At 37.3% G+C, this 19216-nt stretch overlaps 2 protein-coding genes across 13 annotated transcripts in view; one reads left to right on the plus strand and one right to left on the minus strand.

Moving 5' to 3' along the window:
* The window catches only part of RB1 (RB transcriptional corepressor 1), a 182635-nt gene extending 173289 nt beyond the window's left edge, over nt 1-9346 (plus strand). For 2 of the 3 annotated variants that reach the window (XM_051987321.1, XM_051987323.1), the window contains 2 exons: nt 170-270; nt 9077-9346. In XM_051987321.1, the coding sequence (XP_051843281.1) occupies nt 170-243 (74 nt within the window). In that variant the 3' untranslated portion in view covers nt 244-270; nt 9077-9346. Of the gene's footprint in view, nt 1-169; nt 2928-9076 lie in introns of those variants that run through there. The other variant, XM_051987322.1, reaches the window with a different exon arrangement.
* Nucleotides 9347-11590: 2244 nt separating this feature from the next.
* Nucleotides 11591-19216, minus strand: part of LOC127555179 (RCC1 and BTB domain-containing protein 2) — a 57297-nt gene continuing 49671 nt past the window's right edge. For 6 of the 10 annotated variants that reach the window (XM_051987326.1, XM_051987325.1, XM_051987331.1 and 3 more), the window contains one exon: nt 11591-13006. In XM_051987326.1, coding sequence (XP_051843286.1) covers nt 12866-13006 — 141 coding nt within the window. In that variant the 3' untranslated portion in view covers nt 11591-12865. The other 4 variants (XM_051987329.1, XM_051987330.1, XR_007952174.1 and 1 more) reach the window with 3 other exon arrangements.

Genomic DNA, 19216 nt, shown 5'->3' on the forward strand with positions numbered 1-19216 from the left:
AAGTTATTAGATAGGCTAGGGAGTTGTGAAACCAGAAATTTATCTAAATCCTTAGGCTTTTGTATTTTATTGGGTTTGATCCAATATGAATCGGTATTATTATTAATCTGTATTCTGTAGCACACAGACTGTTAACATTCTTAATGGATTTTGTTGTGTTTTTCTTTAGCATCTACTCGTACAAGAATGCAAAAACAGAAAATGAACAATAGCATGGATGCCTCAAGCAAAGAAGAAAAGTGAAAATCTCAGGATCTTGCTCAGCACTGTGTATGCCTCTTGTCTTTGTTCATTTAACTTTGCTTTACCAAACAGCATACAATCTGGTTTGTTTACTACCATATATAGTATACATACAGCTTTCAGTTTGAAGGGAGAATCTTTTAGGGGCATTTTGTGTGAGACCCCTGAATTACTTACAGTGTTGTCATAGTATGGACAGTGGTTTTGTACAAGATATAGTGTCTTATGCAACTATTACCACTTTAAAGTTGTAGGAGATTGTTTTCCATTTCTAAAGTGTAAAAAAAATGTTGTGTTTTGCAGATTGGGTAAAAAACCAATGCAGACACACCATCATTATCTTTCTGAATACTATGCTTTATGATATAGCATGTGTATGATGTTTGCCACTTTTATTAATTTATGTATTTTTTTTAATTTAATGTGGGCACACTTGGGAAGATTTTCCCATCTTCCAAATGCAAATTGGTTGATTGCTCATTCGTTTTTATTATCTTGCCTCTTCAGCCAAAATAGATATTGAAAATTAGAGAAATTACTTGAAAAAAAATACTGATTTTTTTTTTTATACATTAACACTTTATTTTACTCTTAGACTCTGATACACTGTTTATTTTGCAAATCTTGTAATATAAGTACAAGCAGAAAGCAAAGTATAAACTCCTGATTCTGCCGTACTACTGATAACAGGTTCCACACCTCAGCACTAGGAAACATTTCTTGTTGTTTCTATCCTCCTTCGTACTTATGTTTGAAATCTGGGCATTTGACAACATATACCAACTAAATTACTGAATAAAGTACTGGTCTGAGTACTTGAAAAGGGCCATGTGTTTACTGTGCCCCTCATAAAATATAGTCCATGTGCACTTTCAATCTTATTCTGGATCATAAAGAATTAAAACAGAAATGAATTGTACGATAGATGCTAACGACACTATTAGCCACAGAAAGCTCTACCTTTATTTTTCTGACTGAAAAAAGGATCATATGGTAATTATTCTTCCATTGAATTCCAATAAGGAAAGCTTAAGTATTCTCTAGAATGACTATTAAACGTCATCTATGCTTTAGATTTTCCTCTTAATTCAACTATTAAAACCAAGTAATCTAACACTTCTTTGCATTTTACAAAACATTCTTTCATCCTAAAATTACAGTTCAACAGATATTTTTGGGGATAGCCTTCTTAAAATTTAGACATTCATTTTTGGAGGTGAATTTTTATGCAGCTGCTCCAATTCAAAGCATCTACAGTTTGTGGAAAAAATGCTTTTTGGGGTACCCAAAGGTATATTTAAAATGTTGTGTGGGTAACTTATTTAGAAAGTGGAGAATTAAAAATAGGTGATATTTAAGATTAGCTTCATTTAGGTTTTGAAAGAAAACACTTTTAATCAATATATATACCCTGAGCCTTTTTAAAAATTCACTTACCCTGATTTGAACTGTTTGTTAGGAAATGAAATTTTATTTCATGGTCAGTTAAATTTTAAACTTTCATGTTATATCTGACCGTGTTCCACATATACTTACAAAAGCATTAGAATATAAATGATTTCCTCATTTTTACATGGCTTTCACGAAGACCATTTTAGCTTGTAAGTCAAAGACTTGCATATACTTTTGCTATATTTACATTAGGATAAATGCTAAAGATTTAGGAACTTAAGAGATATACATTGTACAGTTCCTAAATGTACCAGCAGATCTCTCTTACTGATGGCTTGATACTTTGTTCATATGATTTAAAGTGTATGTTGCTATTTTCTATAACTACTAGCTACTTTAAGAATAAAATAGCTATTGAGACCTCAAAATATTTTCTTCAGTGTCCCATAAGTGTATGTGTGTATATCTATAATATTCAGATAAAGTGATTGAAGTATTTTTATTATATGAGATGAGTGAGAATTTTTAATTCTCAGAATTAGAATTTTTAATTTCTAAACTTTTTTCTGAAACTATTAACCCAACTTTTGCCATCATTTAAGAATGTGAAGGTTTAGTCATATAATTTGAATTGAAGATTTTTCATCCTTAGCCATTTCTAAGTTTGTATTGTCATGAATTTATATACGTAGAGATGTACACTTGCATAATATAAGTGGTATTATCTTTCCTTTTAAAAAAATCTTTTGTCTCTGAAATTAAGAGATAAAAGGGTGAAGAAGAGAAATTTATAGAGGCTTGAAGTCTGATATATATGTGGCAGATGCAGGTAGGTAGCATACTTGATAGGACCTTGAACCTAGAATCAGTAAAAGCTGAGTTCAAATCCTATCTCAGACACAGCAAAAATTATATGATCTTGGGCAAGTCACTCAACCTCTGTCTTGTTTTAGTTTCCCCAGCTCTAAACTCTGCTTCCCAGAGTTGCTGGGAAGATAAAATGAGATAATATTTTAAAGTATTTTGTAAAGTTAAAAATACTATGTACAGCTATTATCATCATCATTATCAATATCATGCGATTATTTTTGATGGAACAGCTTTTAATTGTGGTAAAGATCAATCTTAACATTACCATACTATTTTCTATTTCTACACTGAAACATTAATTTTAACAGAATGCTTTAGCATTGTTAAAAGGCAGTAGACAAGTGGTTTGGTAAAGATTTTTAACTCTAAATTCCCCTGGATTTACCTTTTATGCTACAAAAAAATAAAATGGTCTCTTTAAATGGTCTCTTAAAAGTCTTATTCCCACCTGCAGAAAATAAGAGTTCATTCTCCTATAGCCTTCTCCTTGCTGTTAAAGTCCCTAAAAATTTTAAGAGGGCTTTTACCACTAACATATTCCTAAATAAAGCCTAACAGGAGAATTTTAACACAAACTTAAGAACATAGAATAATGCACAAAAGTCTTCTTAAAACAATTGAAAAGGAAAGTCAAAGGCAGTTAATAAAAGTGTTCTGGGTTTTAAATTAAAAAAAAAAAAGTCATGATGGCCAGGCGCAAAACCATCAGGTTCACTGAATAAAATGGCAGATCTATTATCACTGGCCCCTGTCATAGGTATGGAACATCTGAATTTAAGTAACTTCTTGAATACAGCTCATCCCAGGACCTAAAATGATATCCGGATTCACTTTGTGTGGCCACCATTTGGTGTTCTCTGGCACATAAGCTAAACCATCCCACTCCCATCAAAAAATATACCAAATGTTGGCCCTCTTAAAGGTGTCTTGAAAGACTGCCTTATTTTGAAGATGGGGAAAGGATAGTGTTAAATAAAGACTTCCTTTCTTTTTTATTCAAGTGTCAAAATTGTGGCCACGTAATAGGGACTATCTTATTTCTTAGTACATTGCTTTTTTCTATTCATCCATGGAATCTCTTCATCAAGGAACCTCTTAAGGAACCTCTTTTATCAAATAAACTCCCTTTCATTATTGTTGTAAAAAAAAATTCATCTTCTCAATATAATTTGAAAAGTAAAATCCCTCATCATAATTCCATCCTTTGGTCTCCCAAACATCATATGGAAAAAAAATGTCTGAACCATTCGAGAAGGAAAGACTGTTTCCCCTGGCTATACAAAACCCTCTGAAAGGGTGGAAACCTTAAGGCCCAGGTATGCCTGCACAGAAGATAGAGTGAAGAAAGGCTGGAAAGGGGCAACCAGAATTATATCCATCAGAGATCTTTTTGGATCAAGAGAGTCCTCCCAATAATTTTCGGATCCAAAACACTGTGGGGAATAGCGTGTTGATTTATTATATATAGGATCCTGGGAAATAGGAACTGCAGTCCGGATACTAAAGAGTGTAAACATAAAGGTATTGTTTTCAAAGTCTGTTCCAGTGGTGTATGATATTAATTGTAGAAGGATGATACAAGGAAAATCAACACTCAATTCCAGCTGTTCCTCAGAGTAAAATGAAAACCCTGATTATTGGTGATTGTACAAGGGGAGCCTAACAAAGAAGGCTATGTTCTGTAAGGGCCTTGAGAGTAGTTTGATTTGGGGGGAGCTTGGGGGGGTCATTTTCTTTTCAGTAGCAGACCTAATTGGCATTCTATAATGTGAATAGAGATCATTTTCAGGAAAGAAAAGTCTCTTGCCCTATGATGGGGAGCAAAGTTGGTAGAAGAGGTAAATCAAGAATTACATGGAATCACAGCATACTGACAGATTTGGAGCCAGGAGTCCAGGAGCAGATCCTATCACTGCCATTCACTATCAGTGTGACTTTGAGCAAGTGACTTCATATTCCAAAGCCTCAATTTTCTCATATGTCAAATGATGGGGTTAGGCTTGACCACCTCCGAGGTCCATTCTGAAGCTATGAGTCTATGATCCTACTAAAAAAGTGGCTTGAGATGAGCATGTGGAGCAGGTTTCCTAATTTGGGGTCCACAGACTACTATCCCCTCCAAATATCATGGGATAGATTCCAGAAGCTCTGGGAAATTACTTGTGAAAAGAGTTACATCTTAATTTTCATTATCCTCTTACCAAAATTGAGCTTTTACTTAAAATTATGAATGTAGACAGACATTCTGAGAGGGAGAGAGGTCTTACCAGATTGCCAAAGAATTCCATGACCCCCACACAAATGGTCCTGTATAGACCTTAATATGAGTGAAGGAATAAAGAAAAAAGTACCAAGTACTTGTTGTGTGCACAGCACTGGGCTAAGAGTTGGGCATAAGCATAGATGAGTCTGAATTCCCTGCCCTTAAGGAGTGCAGGTTTTAGGCAGGGAGACGCTGCCGCCCAGGAAGGGGCTTAGCATAGGTCCAATGTAAAGTCTCACAGACCTGACAGTGCTACAGCAAAGCAGACAAAGCTGCTTTCACTGACAAAATCATATCCATTTGTGATATTAAGCATTTTGATGGTGCCTAGGGCTTTGGAGGTAAGACCTTGTTCTCTGGGCCACTGATAGCCATGACTGCCAAGGAAGCTGGGCTCCTACACCTACAGAAGCAATTGCCAGGCCCCATCTACAGAGGAATTGTTTTCCATGATAGCTGCAAAGCCTGGGGTAGAGGCAAACAGTCTATGGGAGGACAAGGGAAGGCCACTATTGGGGTTCTTGGGCATCCCTGCGCACTGGTGGCAGCTGGCGAAGGTGGGCCTCTTATCATGATTCCTTTAATAATGGCTTCCCAAGACGGGAGAAGCAAAGGAAGGAGGGGGGAAAATTGGAACACAAAATGTTGTTGACTATCTTTACATGTATTTGGAAAAAAATAAAATGCTATTGAGGAAAAATAATAATGATGGCTGTTCAAGCTAGAACTAGTACCTGAAGTTTGAGGGGGATAATTTGGGGAGGGAGGAAGAAAGGAGAAATGGTATTTCCAAAGCCTTTAAGATCAGGCTTTTGGCTATTCTCCACCACTATCTGAGGAATTGTGATGGCCAAGCTAAATATGTTTAAATAGGAATTGCCTGGTAATACTTACTGCTCTCTCTCCCTTGGGGTGTCTTGCTGTCTACTGTATGGGTGTCAGGTGGAGGTAAATGGTTCCTTCTCCACAAGCATTGCTTCTTCAGATAATACCTACAGGGATTGATCTGGAAGGAGGAACAGGAGTCTAAGAGACACTGATATGCCATAGACTCACTGGAAGTAAAGAGGAAGCACTTTCCCATTATTATGGCTGTGAGGCCACAGTCAGAAGCCCTACAAATAGTTTCATATGGTAGGAGGCAGCAGAAGAATTCTATCATCAGTCCTAACCTTTAATTACTGGACCATCCGGGCCAGTTTATAGCCATTGCCCAGGGATTAGTATAAATCTTGTCTGCCCTTCTCTTAGTGCATGCAACTTAGCCCACTGGGAGGCCTTGTCAGGATCCTTTAAGGTGTTCTGATTAAGGCATTAATAGCTGCTAGGAGTCCAATTACATAGACCTTCCTCATGGCTTGCAGTGAAACAAGCAAAAGAACACTCTCCAACAGATGGATCCTCATAAGCAGTAGGACATTGGCTAGAAGGAGAGGTAAAGCATTTGGTTTGGGATGGGAGGTCTCTCTCACCCCCTAGTAAAGAAAGGCACAGTCTGTTCATACGAGGCACTTACACCCTAGCACTCGGTGAGCACTGTCTGGGATGTACCATTTATATTTAACAGTAAAACCTATTTATTCCCTGCCCATCTTGTTAGAAGACCCATTTTGTGTTACTCAATTTACCATGATCCTACAGCAACCAGCAACAACAGGACCCAATAACATGCAAATCACTGTTTCTCAAACATAGTATAACAATCGAGACCACTTTAGCGAGCTTATAGCACCCAAAGCCTAATGGTCATTTAGTCCCAGAACCCCTTGTTCTGTGACAAAGGTTTTTAGTCTGATCTTTCTTTTTGAATAGAGAGCTTCAGGACCATGGGATTATAAACTCCCTAGGATTATAAAAGAGCTCAAGGGAAAACACTACTAAACAACCCACCTCAGTTCTAACAGTTAGTTAACCTGTTCTAGTCCCCACCCCCCAAAAAATATGAACTTAGAACTGTACACAGTAGGGGCAGCTAGTTGATGTAGTAGATAGAGCACCAGTCCTGAAGTCAGATGGGCCCGAGTTCAGATTTGGCCTCAGACACTTAATACTTCCTCGCTGTGTGACCTTGAGCAAGTCACTTAACCCCAATTACCTCAGGGGGGAAAAAGAGAGAATTGTACTTATTTATGTATTTGGAAAAAATGAACTTAACAAGTAACTCAGTAAATAGGGGCCATCAAAACATCCAGATCAGGAATAATCCCTAAAAAGTCAGTAAATCTCTGGATTTGGTTTTGGCTTGTGGGAGAGCAAGCATCAATACTTTTTTTATGGACTATATCTGTTATCTTCTGGGTTCTCCCTACCCAATAGGTTTATAAAAATTTAACTAGGCCAGTTGGACCCTAAATTTTCTGAGAGTTAATTTCTCATCCTTCCCCTTTCATTCATACGAGCCACTCTCCAATTTAGGTCTTCTGGCACAACAGCTCCATCTGTCCTAAGCATTATTAATATGATGGTAACCATAAATATCCTTAGTAAATGGGGTCTCTTTCTGGTCTCTATCAAACTAGAGCAATATGAGAGAGAATTCACACAATTTTAATATAGTGAATAGTATAGTGAGATACTGAAATAGTGAAAGTATACTAAACTCAAGTAAATGACAAATTTCTGACTGTGTCAGCTATGTGAATGATATTAGGGAGCTCAATAACCCTGCACCACAGACATAGCACTTTGGCTTTCTGGCCTATCAGGTTAACAAGGTTGGGCATGGCTGTATAAACAAAGTACTGCAGCCTCCTTACTAATCTCCCCTACTAAGTAGGAAACATCTTTCATCCCAGTCTGGGATTTAATATTACACCGGAAGGTTCTAGCATCTTCAGGAACTTCCATTTAGCCCTCCCTACCCAGGTAAAAAAGCTACTACAAGTGTCTGTGCAGGTACTAACTCCCCAGGACTTTTATGACTATACTAGATTCCTCCTAGTCAGTCACCACAAGGGGGACTCAAAAAGGTCCTCCTGAACCAACAAATGTTCCTTCCCTTAGCAGTTTGTCCCAATTTGGGATGTCCCTATGAAGCTATTGTGGGTCCCTTTGTATTATAGTAACCTCACTGGCTATTACTGACGCCAAAATCGAATATCTTTGAATGTTTCATCGACCCTATCCTTCCCCCTTTTCCAAGCTACCATGGCTTAAGGCAAATGGCCTCTTATTCTCTTATCTCCCTGACCCATTAAATTTGACTTATCTCCATGGTCCTAATGAAAAACAGCCTGAACCTCAGGGGAACCTTGGCTTTTACCCTAGAGGTCCCTCAATCTAAACACAAAAATTTTGAGGGTTCTTTACAAGCAGATGAGTAGTAACGAGCACTTACACAGTGCTTGACACATAGTAGGCACTTCTTTAGGGGTTTGAGAATACAGGGCTCCCCATTTTATTTACCTGAAAAGTGACAAAGGAAATTCCTACCAGAAGTCTTAAATTCAGCTGACTTTGCAAAACAAAATCATCTGTAACCTCTCCCAGGAGATGGAATTCTGCAACTCATTCTGTTACTCCTGTCAGACTATATCCTCATGAGGTCTTATTGTAGGAATTCATTGGCTTGCTGTTTGCATCTTTTGCAACTCTCTAAGCTCGTTAAGATTTAAAAGCCCTACTGCTCTCTGACTTCCCATTACTGAAAGTCATTCCTCTCCCCAGAAAGTAGTATGGAGAATGGGGAGAGTAATGTAGGCTTGAGGAAGTTTTTAACCATTTGTTCCAATTCCCATTTATGATTTCAAGCCTTAATTTCTACATCAAGGCATTATCCAAAACAAGATGCTTTCTACCTGCAGACTTTTAGTGCTTGTATCCATTAGCATTTAACCCTATTGAAAAAAACTATTATAAATAAAGATCCTCTGTGATCAAGGGACATTGTTTAAAGATTAATAACAATTAAAATCTCATTTATCTCTCTAATTGCCTAATATAGAAAGATAATTAACTTTTATTTTCCTTATCTCGGCAATCCAATCTTTCCAGTGCAGCTAATAGGAATTGGAACAATTTTTGGCATCCAGTTGTTCAAAAAAGAACCAAACCACAGGGTCAGTGGATTCAAAAAAGGGTTTTCCTATATAGCTTAATGTTTTTGTCAGTGGGAAATAAAATTTAGCTTTACTATCACCAAGGGCTGTTACTGATGCAGTGAACAGAGTGCTAGACCTGAGATCAGGAAAACCTGAGTTCAAATGTGACCTCAAGACACTTACTAGCTGTGTGCCCCTGGGTAAGCCAGCACCAATACTTGGCACATAATGGGTATTTAATGTTTGTTTCCTTTCCTTTCTTCCACAGTATCTTGCCCCACTGGGAAAAAAAAAATGAGTTTAACCATGAAGCAGTTGTGACAAAAAAAGAAAGAAAATAAGAAAAGATGAAGGTATAAATGCATCACTCCCTGGAGGACCAAGGAAACAAAACCTCCCCTGCCCATCCTCCCTTTTTGATCTACTTTTTCTTCTTTTTAATGTTTTAAATGTCAGTTTAATCAACTCCTCTCACACACAGAATATTTCTATATACAAAGTAGAATAGATAAAAAGGATAACATGCAAAATCAAGAAATCTCTTTTGCCTACAATCTACTTTTTCCCTTTCCCAGGCCAACTGACCAGTCCAACTGAACACTGACCTTTTTGTGGGGAAAGAGACATTTAGAGGTAGAAAATTCAAAGGAAAAGAGGGTTTAAAAGATCCACTGATTTTTTTTTTTTCTAGGCACCTCATTCATGAATTTGAATCTTTCCTCAAATTCCTTTTCCATAGTTGTTAAAATTTATGTAGTTTCTTAAAATCAAGCAGTAGTAGTTTGGAAGAGACTTTTAAGTTTTTAATATCAACAAATAGGATATATATCAAAAAACTGCTAAGAAAATATTACTTTCCTTTCTATCCATCAACCAATAAGCATTTATTAAGCACCTATTCTCTTTCACACTGAGTTAACAGTGTAAGTTGAAGTTGCAAGCTAGCACCACGAACTATACTATAAGCAATAATTTCAGTGTCCCAACAAAAGCATGTGGCTCCAAATGTATACATGTGGCATTTTCTACAGAGTGGGTAGATTGGCCCAGTCTTCTCAGTCCCCTCATCCCTACAATATGCTTTTTTAAGAGGAACATCAACAAAGAGCAAATCAAAGCTAACATCTTTGTTCTCCTTTAAATGCCCCGGTTTTGACTTAAAATAGTCAATAAAAGGTTACAAGAAAGCATTCATTATCTTCTAATAGATCAGCTAGACAGCACTGCAGCAGGTGGAGTGTTGGGCCAGAGTCAGGAAGACCTGAATTCAAATGTGGCCTCAGACAAGAGGCAAATCACTTCAGCCCATTTGCCTCAGTTTCCTAATCTGTAAAATGAGCCGGAGAAGGAAATAGCAAACCACTCCAGAATCTTTGCCAAGAAAATCCCAAATGGGCTCATGAAGATTCAGACGTGACTGAACCAAATGAATGACAACAAATCTTCTAACAAGGTGGTACTGATAATCTGGATTAAGCAAAGGTTATTAAACAAAGGTTTGAAGAGATCTGGGGGACCTTCTAATTGACTTCACCTTCTTTGGTGAAAAGAAAAGTGAGACATCAAATGGGAGCTGTAATAGGTATGAGACCGATTTACCCGCTATATAAAAGGTAGAAATAAAAGGCAATTTCCAAAGATATGAAGACAAAAAAATGAAAGAATGAGATCTACACTTATGGGCATGTGTATGTGGGTATATGTATATAGGCCATCTCAAAAGTCTTTAATACCTTAAATCTATACGAATCCATATTCATGTGTGTATGTAACATGCACATATATGTATATATACTTATGTAATATATACGTATAACACATTGTATAAATACATACACAAAAGACACATACACACAATTAGACACCCCCACCCCCACCCCGCCCCAGAAGTGATTGCTGTCCTTCATTCTCAACGAGGGAAAAATGACATCACTACGTTGGGGTCAAGGTACAGTGTGCCCAGTTGTGGCTAATCAGATTAATATGAACTCAAAACACTACTATATAATAGGTCCAGATCAAACAATGTATATGAACATTTGGAGTGGAAAGTCTAAATTTGTACATGTCACATTTCATACACATGTGTAGGTCATAGTCAGTGGGGAAACTCTGGGTGAGGTATAAGACCCTTCAGTCCAGAGGGATCCTGCTAAAATGTCTGGTTCAGCTCCCCATCTCCCCTAAGGGCTCTTGGCCTTCCTGAGAAATCAGGGGGCAGGGACAACCTGTGTTGCGATTAAAGCAGTGATACCAGGTGGCAAACTACATACAGTAGCAAATTGCTTATGTGATCCCACATGCTTAGTTGTTTTTGTTACATTATAAAAAGGGGAAAGCCCTTGAAATAAATAGACTCCATTTTCCCATCATCCTCGGGAGTCCTGCGTCATCACTTCTCCAATAGGAAGGTATATTTTAATCACCCTGGTGTGGGGGCTCTAGAAAGCAGGACTCAATATTTTAATCACCCCAACGTGGGGCTCTAGAAAACAGGATACAACACATATGTACTTGGTATGTATATATACATATACTGTGCTTAAAGTCTGGATTGCTTTACTAAAGAATTATCCTCAATCTTGCACACTATCAGAATAGAAAAATTTGATCAAGAAGAAATCTAGAGGTCAAAATTGACCATAGTAGGTGAGAGATTATCAGCATTAAAATGAGTGGTGCTTACAATTCTTTTGTTAAACCCTGTATGTGCATATTGTAGTGTGCAGCTTCTCTGAAACTCCCTGCTATTAGAATGCTTTTAAAAAAGAAAACACCAAAATCATATACCAGATGGATTTATTTGCATATAAGAGGCAAGGAACTGCTAGTATTTTTCTTTTTTTTTTCTTCTTGGGCAAAAAACACTTATTCTACTATTATCCATAGGGAAGCACTTTCTTATCCAATATTAGATCAGTAGAGGATGCGATTTCTAACGCTAAAATGTTCCCCTTTACGTAATATGGTATTGGGATCTGTACTTTTTATATTTCCTTGTTAGTTTCCATTCACATTTCACTTCTACAATTAGGTAACTTAATTTGAATTGGAATCTGAAAATCTATATTGTCAGTCATTTCTATTTAAAAAAAAAAAAAAGTACTGGGTCCTTTTTAGCCATTAAAATTACAGTCTGATTTTTGGTTCCCATAGGACTGACTTGTTTCAGAGTAACACAAAAGCTTTAAGAAATATACACGAGAATAATCATCATTGTGCAGGGAAGAACATCCTGGTTAACCCAAAAAGAAACAAAGATACTTTTTGTTGCATGTAAGGCAGATGAGCTCAGAGTAACATTCATTCAGAATCAAGGCTTCATATTTAACTTCCCCACATGAGGAATTCATGACCCAGTTTACCAAAAAACAAACAAACAAACAAACAACATAGTAAAGTTAGCCCTTGGGCCTTTGATTCTTTCATTGGCAAAGCCTTGATGAAGGCTAATGAATGTTCGAGAATTAGTCATTATCTCTAGAATACTGTATCAGAGGATCTTGACTCTTGACCATAATTGTTCAAACACAGACCATGTTTTCTAATTGATATGCACTGTTTTTTCCTTCCTCATGAGTGACCCAGAAGTAACTGTCTTCAGGACCCAAACTTTGGGCCTAAAGTGAACGGAAAGATAGCCACTCTGTCCCTGTTATGCCAAACAGAATGATGTCCACTTGAAGAATAAGAGAAACATGTTGCACAAAATCCTATGACCTGAGGCTGTTGTTGCCAAAAATCAATATAAAGGTGTTGTCTGATGTGATTTCAAAAGGAAAGTAGAGAAGCTGTAAAGGGTTTGTAGTGTATGAAGTGCTTGAATCTGGGGAGGAAATGACAGCATTTACTCATTTTCAACTTTCTATGTAAACTTTGGACTCAGGCAGATCATTGATAGAGAAGAGTCAACTCCCACTGAATGTCTTTCTTCAGAAGATGTGTATTCTGCTAGGGGTAACTGATCAAGCCATTAATTAAGTGAAAGCTGTTCTTCTCAAGCTTTTGTATGGGAATTAGAAAGGACTAGAGTCCCTTTCGCGGCTGTAGCTGTTGATCAATTTTTAAAGGCTCCAACCCGGCTTGCCTTGCTGATGAAGCTCTTCAGAAGGTCATGGTCCATTTCTGCAAAGCCTGAAGTTTGTGTAACTACAGTCAAATGATTGATGCAAAATCGAAAGCAGAATTCCTCTAAGTCCTAGGGGAGAAAAATAGGATTTCACATCAGTCATTTGCAACATAAGGAAATTCAATATTATTGTTCCTAAAAAGAAGGACAAGTAGAACCAATAAGATTTGGCAACAGAAGCATGACATGGCATTCACATATTCCATTCAATTCAACTATCATTTATTAACTGCTCTGATGTACAATGGCATCTAGGTGGTACAAAGGATAGAATGCTGGGCTTGGAGTCAGAAAGACCCGAGTTCAAATCCAGAGTCAGAAACTTCCTAGCTTGTGACAACCAAGTCACTTAGCCTCTGCCACTAGAGGAGGAATATCTTTGCTAAGAAATCCCCATGGATAGAGATCCGTGGGAGTCCTGCACAACTGATCAACAACAACGTACATGGCACTGTGCTGCCTTTTTCTCACTGAGGAATGTTTCTTGGAGCTTCCCTTTTGCAGAGAGATCTAGGTGAGCCAACATTCATGTCCCTCCTGGGTGTGTTTTAGATACTGTAGACTTCAACACCTGTCCCTGCTACAGTTCTACCCTCCCTCAGCACTGAGGCTCCCCTCCCTCAAACATTCACCTGCCAAGCTAGTTCCCTTCTCTCATGAGTGAGTTCCACGGGGTGCTTCTATTCTGGAGAGGGATCTATAGTGGCCAGCCTTCATTCCCCTCCCTTCTGTACACCTGACTTTCTGAACTTTAATACCATAATGCTGGCGGCATATTTTTCTTCCCCTTCTCTCCCACTTTTCAGTTCCTTTTTGTTGTTGTCTTCCCCCAATAACAACAAAAACTACTTGAGAAACTATCTCTTTTTGTTTGTCTTTATATCCCCAGAATTTAGCAAAGTGCCTCGTTTATAGTAAGTGCTTGATAAACCCCGCAGCCTTGCCTGGGAATGCAAAGACCAAAATTTATCTTAAGGTACACAGGAGTGGGCCCTCAACTAAAAGCAGCGCAATTAATAAATCCCTGACTTACTTTAATGATCATTGCATTCTTCAAAAGATGAAGGACATAATGAGAATAACTACTATTCTAGAATGGAGTAACATGGAAGACCCAGTCATTACAATTTAAATGATAGACACCTTCCAAGGAAGTGAGCATTCCATCTTAAAAAGCTGCAACAAAATTCCAGGGCTTGTGACCCAAGGAGGCCATTGATAAGAAAGTCCCCATATATTTATAACAGAGGAAAGAAGTGGTTAAAAGTTGGATTTCTATAAAAGAACTTATCACAGCTATGTGGTGCAGCTGGAGCACCAGCCCTGAAGTCAGAAGGACCCGAGTTCAAATCTGACCTCAGACACTTAACCCTTCCTAGCTATGTGACCCTGGGCAAGTCACTTAACCCCAGTTGCCTCAAAGGGGGAAAAAAAAACTTATCACAGAGAATAGCAATTGCTATTTCCATTAGAGAACTGAATGAACAAATAAATGTTTACTAAGTGCTAAATGCTAATGACACAAATAAAAAAGTAAGATGGTTCTGGCTCTTGAGCATCATACCTAGCAATCGGGGAAACCACACACAGGAGGTGTTAGCTGTAAGTCAGGAATCTGCTCAGTAAGTGCCCCAAAGTTGTAACACATCATATAAAAATAATTTGGGGATTTTAATAAGACAAAAAAAAAATCCAAATGAGTCAACAGTGTGACACAGCAGGTAAACAGTGAATGCAATCTCTGGTTATGTTAGAAACACTGTTCAAAAGAAGGGCAGTTATAATTCTGTTAAATAGTATTCAACTTTATTAACATCCCAGTTGGAATCTGTTCAGTTCTGGATGACACATTTTAGGAAGGCTACTTGGAATCCACTCAAAGGAAGGCAATCTGGATAGTGTGGGGACTGGAAATCCTATGATTAAGGAGCTGTTGAAAGAACTAAGGATAATTAGCCTGGAAGAGAACCATCATGGGGGACTCTGAAGAACTCTGAAGAATGGAAAGGTCTGTCCAGTGAAAGAGAAATGGACTTATCAGGAGCAATGAGTAAAAACTACAAGAGACAGATTTTAATGGAACTAAGAGAAATTCTCTAGCAACCAGATCTATCCAAAGGAGGAAGTGAAAGAGAGGACATTATAAAGAAGTTATGCTTGAGCGTCTAGACCTCTGTGGTCCTTCCCAATATTTGGAGCCTATGAAAGCAGGAGGCATGCTTTGCTACAAGTGGGATATTCCCCTCCCTTCCCTTTCCATTTCCTTTAGTGCTTTCAGCATTTTTGGTGTAAACAGCTTCTGAAAGTAGCAGAGAGAAAAAAGAAGAAACTGAGACATGACTGTGTCATATAGATTTCTTCTTAGCAGCTTACAGCAACTGAATTTTTTTCCTTCAGAGGACAAAGAGAACAAATGTAACCTTTGGAAAGGATTAGATCAGAGGACATTCTTAGTCACCAACTAAGACTGGATCAAATAAGATAAGGTAGGTGAAGTGTTTTGCAAACCTGAAAATGCAATATAAATATCAATTATTATTGTTATTGCTGTTAGAAAATGCTCTTAGAAATCATTGTATTTCCAGTTCTCTTTCCTTATAAATGCCACCCACATTTTAATGTTTTTATAAAGAGCAAAAAGTACATTCATTCAATGGGTGCCAGGAAGAAAAATGTTCTGATGCTGAACAACCATGCCTACAAACCTGTCCACTTTGCTCTCAGGTTGTATATGGGATATATATTCAACAAAAATGGAAAATCACAAAATCAAAAAACTGTTGCAGATTAGTCAAAATTGATCACATGAGCAAAAGGTTCACTTCTAATTGGCCTAGAATCAATGGATAAACTTGTCCTGTCACGTATATGACACAATTATTCTATGTCAGAAAAGTGCAAATAAAATAACCAGAATCAGAGGCTGAACTTTTAGTAGTGAAAATGGGACAGGAAGAAATGAAGCGGGAAAAATGGCATGGCTCACTCACTCAAACTTTCAGAAAGTCCACTGTCTCTGGGAATACCAACATCAAATCTGAGTCAAGAGATCAAACTAGAAGGATAGCTCTGATCAGTAGTGACAAACTCTTAAGAGAAATGGATTCCAGTGGGTTTGCATATTGACTCAGAGTTTGACACTTCTGGACTAAATAACCTCTAAGGTACCTTTCAATTCTGGCCATTTCTAAATATTTGAGCAGCAAAAAGTCTAGTGAAACCTCTAAGAAGACTACATTGATTGTTGAAGATTTCACAAGGTTTATTTTGCAATTCTTTTATCATAAACTTATTAAGTAATATTAAATATGTGTTGGTATCTTCAAAAAAATAAATAACTGGCAACTATACATATTCTTAGTGTTTTGGGTTTGTTTTTACTATTTTTTTTCTATCCTACCATTTTCCCTTTATGGATAATTAAGCAAAATCTAGATGTTTAAAGAGATGGGAAATCAAATGTGTTACAGACCAAAATTAATGAAAAAACAAATATTTTCCAAGCCTAAGTGCCAAATCCCAAATAGAATAAACTGAAAACTCCATTTAATGCCTATTTCTATTGTTCCTGAAACACACTATGCTGTTAATAAATTTAAAATATGAGTTCCAAGAGTCTGGCAAAATCATGAGAGCATTTAGAAACAAAACCTGATGGTTCCCTGTGATCTTATCAATGTAGGAACTCTGGGAATCTGAACACACCAGGCCCACCCATCTTAGGTAACTCGTTCCTATCTTCCCCTAAGCTCCTACAAAGGTCCACTCAATACACGAAAGGCCCCTACATGGATACCAGTGGTTCTCTCTTACTTCTGCTTTGTGACTGGCCCCTTCTTTTTTCAGCCAAATGTTTCTCTGACAACATCCATTCAATGGATGACTCTCAACCTTGATTCTTTAAAGACTGTGCTATCCCAGGAATCATGGTGATGCAACATCATCAGAAGAATTCAAATATTAAGAAAACAGACGTGTTTCTGCAATAAGCTTGTTCATTCAAAGAACTGTGAAATTTCCCAAAGTAATTCTTGATCTCCTCCTGCTGCAGAATCCCGAGGCTGTCCAAGGTATAAGTACTGATGGGCCACTTTCATGGGCTGACCACCAGGCTTTATTCCCTTGCTTTTTCCCCAGTGGCTGATTAGACTAAACTCTTAAGTGTTTGTACATCTCGTAAGAGCAGCCGGTTGGCACGGAGGGTTTGCTCTAGATCCAGGAAGAACTGGCTCTGGCCACAGAGGCTGCGTGACCCTGAACTAGTCATTTAATCTATTTGCCTCCGTTTCCACATTGTAAAATGGGCGTAGTAATAGTGCCGGCTTCACAGGGTTGTTGTGAGGATCAGCGAGATTAATTTGTAAAAGCACTCAGCATAGTGTCTGACACATATTAGGCACTTAATGGATGCACATTTCCTTACTACCACCTCTTTTCATTGAGGAGGCCCAACAATGTTCTGGGGTTGGATGCAACTAGAACAATGTCATCTACAAATAGGAGCACTTGGAAGATCTCAACAGCAATAGAGATCTCCTTTTTCAATTTAGTCCCTGAACTAATCACCTTCCATCACAGCAAGAAACACCTTGGGCAAGCCTACAACCCCATTTTATGCCTTGCTTGCTACTTAACAATCAGAGGATAATCTAATAGAACCTATGTTCTTATATATTTTAAGAAATCTTACATAATTTTGACATGAGCATCTAAATGGAGGAGAGCCTTTATGGCAGCTTTTTGTTTTACCAAATCAATTTTTTTTTCATAATTAACAAATAAGTTCTAAAGAAACTGGGATTCTCTTTGCCTTTCAGTCAACTACATAACTGTAAAAATATGGTCTGTTAGGGCAGCTAAGTGGTACAGTGGATAGAGCACCAGCCCTGAAGTCACAAGGACCTGCATTCAAATTTGCCCTCAGACTTACACTTACCACTTCCTAGCTGTGGGACCCTGGGCAAGTCACTTAACCCCAATTGCCTCAAGGGAAAAAAAAATGGTCTGCTATAGAATATAAATTATGAAAAATTTCCTGTTCCCTTTGCATACCTTCATCAAAAATGACCTCAAAGTCTGTATGTATTATTCTCACAAAAAAATTTTGGAGATGAAAAAAAGTCAGCATATGAATTGGTAATTACAGATATTCTCAAGTTCTTTTTATAATAAGGAGATCCAAGATTTTTTCCTATGCTTTTGTATCCTCCTCCCTTTTGGAAAATTTGAAATTCTATCCTTCTCAAAATTATGTCACCTCCAAAATTGATTACTGGATCTAGATAAGCAGCTCTTCTCATCTTTATTTTCTACAGTGTCACTGCCACATCTTCATATTGTCCCTTTGGGTCTGGAGTGTTCGGAGTCCAAATGTGGTGTCTCCACTGTCCCTGATGGTGAAAAGATTTTATTAGATAAATCTTTATAGAGTTTTTCTATTTTTATCTATTTTTGTCCTTCCAGTTTCTCTGATTTATTCAATATTGATGAATGTCATTACCAAATCTCCACTGAAATATGCATATTTTGTTTGCATAGTCTGCATGAGTTACAGTTTTTGTTGCATTATGTTTTATCAACCTCCTTCCTGTTTCAATTTAAATATGTTTGACTATGTTTCAATGGTTCTTTTGCCAAACTTTCTTTAAATTTGTTTTCCCTCCATTGTTTCTCACTATTTTATTAAATAATAATGTTCATCTTCTACCATCCTCCATATGATTTTAAAAATGAATTTATATCTAATTTAATTATTGCCTTTGGCTATTGTAATTTTTTTTTCATTACACAAAAAAATAAAGGCTTTGCTGAAGCAGTTTCTAGACTCTTGCTCTCCTCCTTATGGAAACTGACTAATTGAGAAAGCTTATTTAGGAAACCACTATAATTTGTATCTGCATATAATTAGTATTCATTCCCTTTTTCTGAGTGTCAGAAAGCTTTTTAAATTGGTTCAGTTAGAATTGTTTTAATTGGATGCTAGATTTATTTTCTCATTTTTAATTTTCTGGTTTTGCATTAATTTTGTTTTCTCTAACAAATAGGTGGTCTGATTGTACACAGCTGACTCCAAAATGAATCCAATATTAGGAATAATAACTTCTGGTTAAATAATCAGTTTTAATTTTTGTTATGAGATTTAGTTTTTGCCATGTCTAGAATCTCTTAACTTTTTTCTCCAAAAAAGTGTTCATAATATACATAAGTGAATTTCATTGAGAGATAAAAAAATTTTGGACTTTCTTGTTTCTTATTTCTTAGCCATATTTTCTTCTCCAT

The sequence above is a fragment of the Antechinus flavipes genome, chromosome 3, assembly GCF_016432865.1.
Source record: "Antechinus flavipes isolate AdamAnt ecotype Samford, QLD, Australia chromosome 3, AdamAnt_v2, whole genome shotgun sequence".
Lineage (NCBI taxonomy): Eukaryota > Metazoa > Chordata > Mammalia > Dasyuromorphia > Dasyuridae > Antechinus > Antechinus flavipes.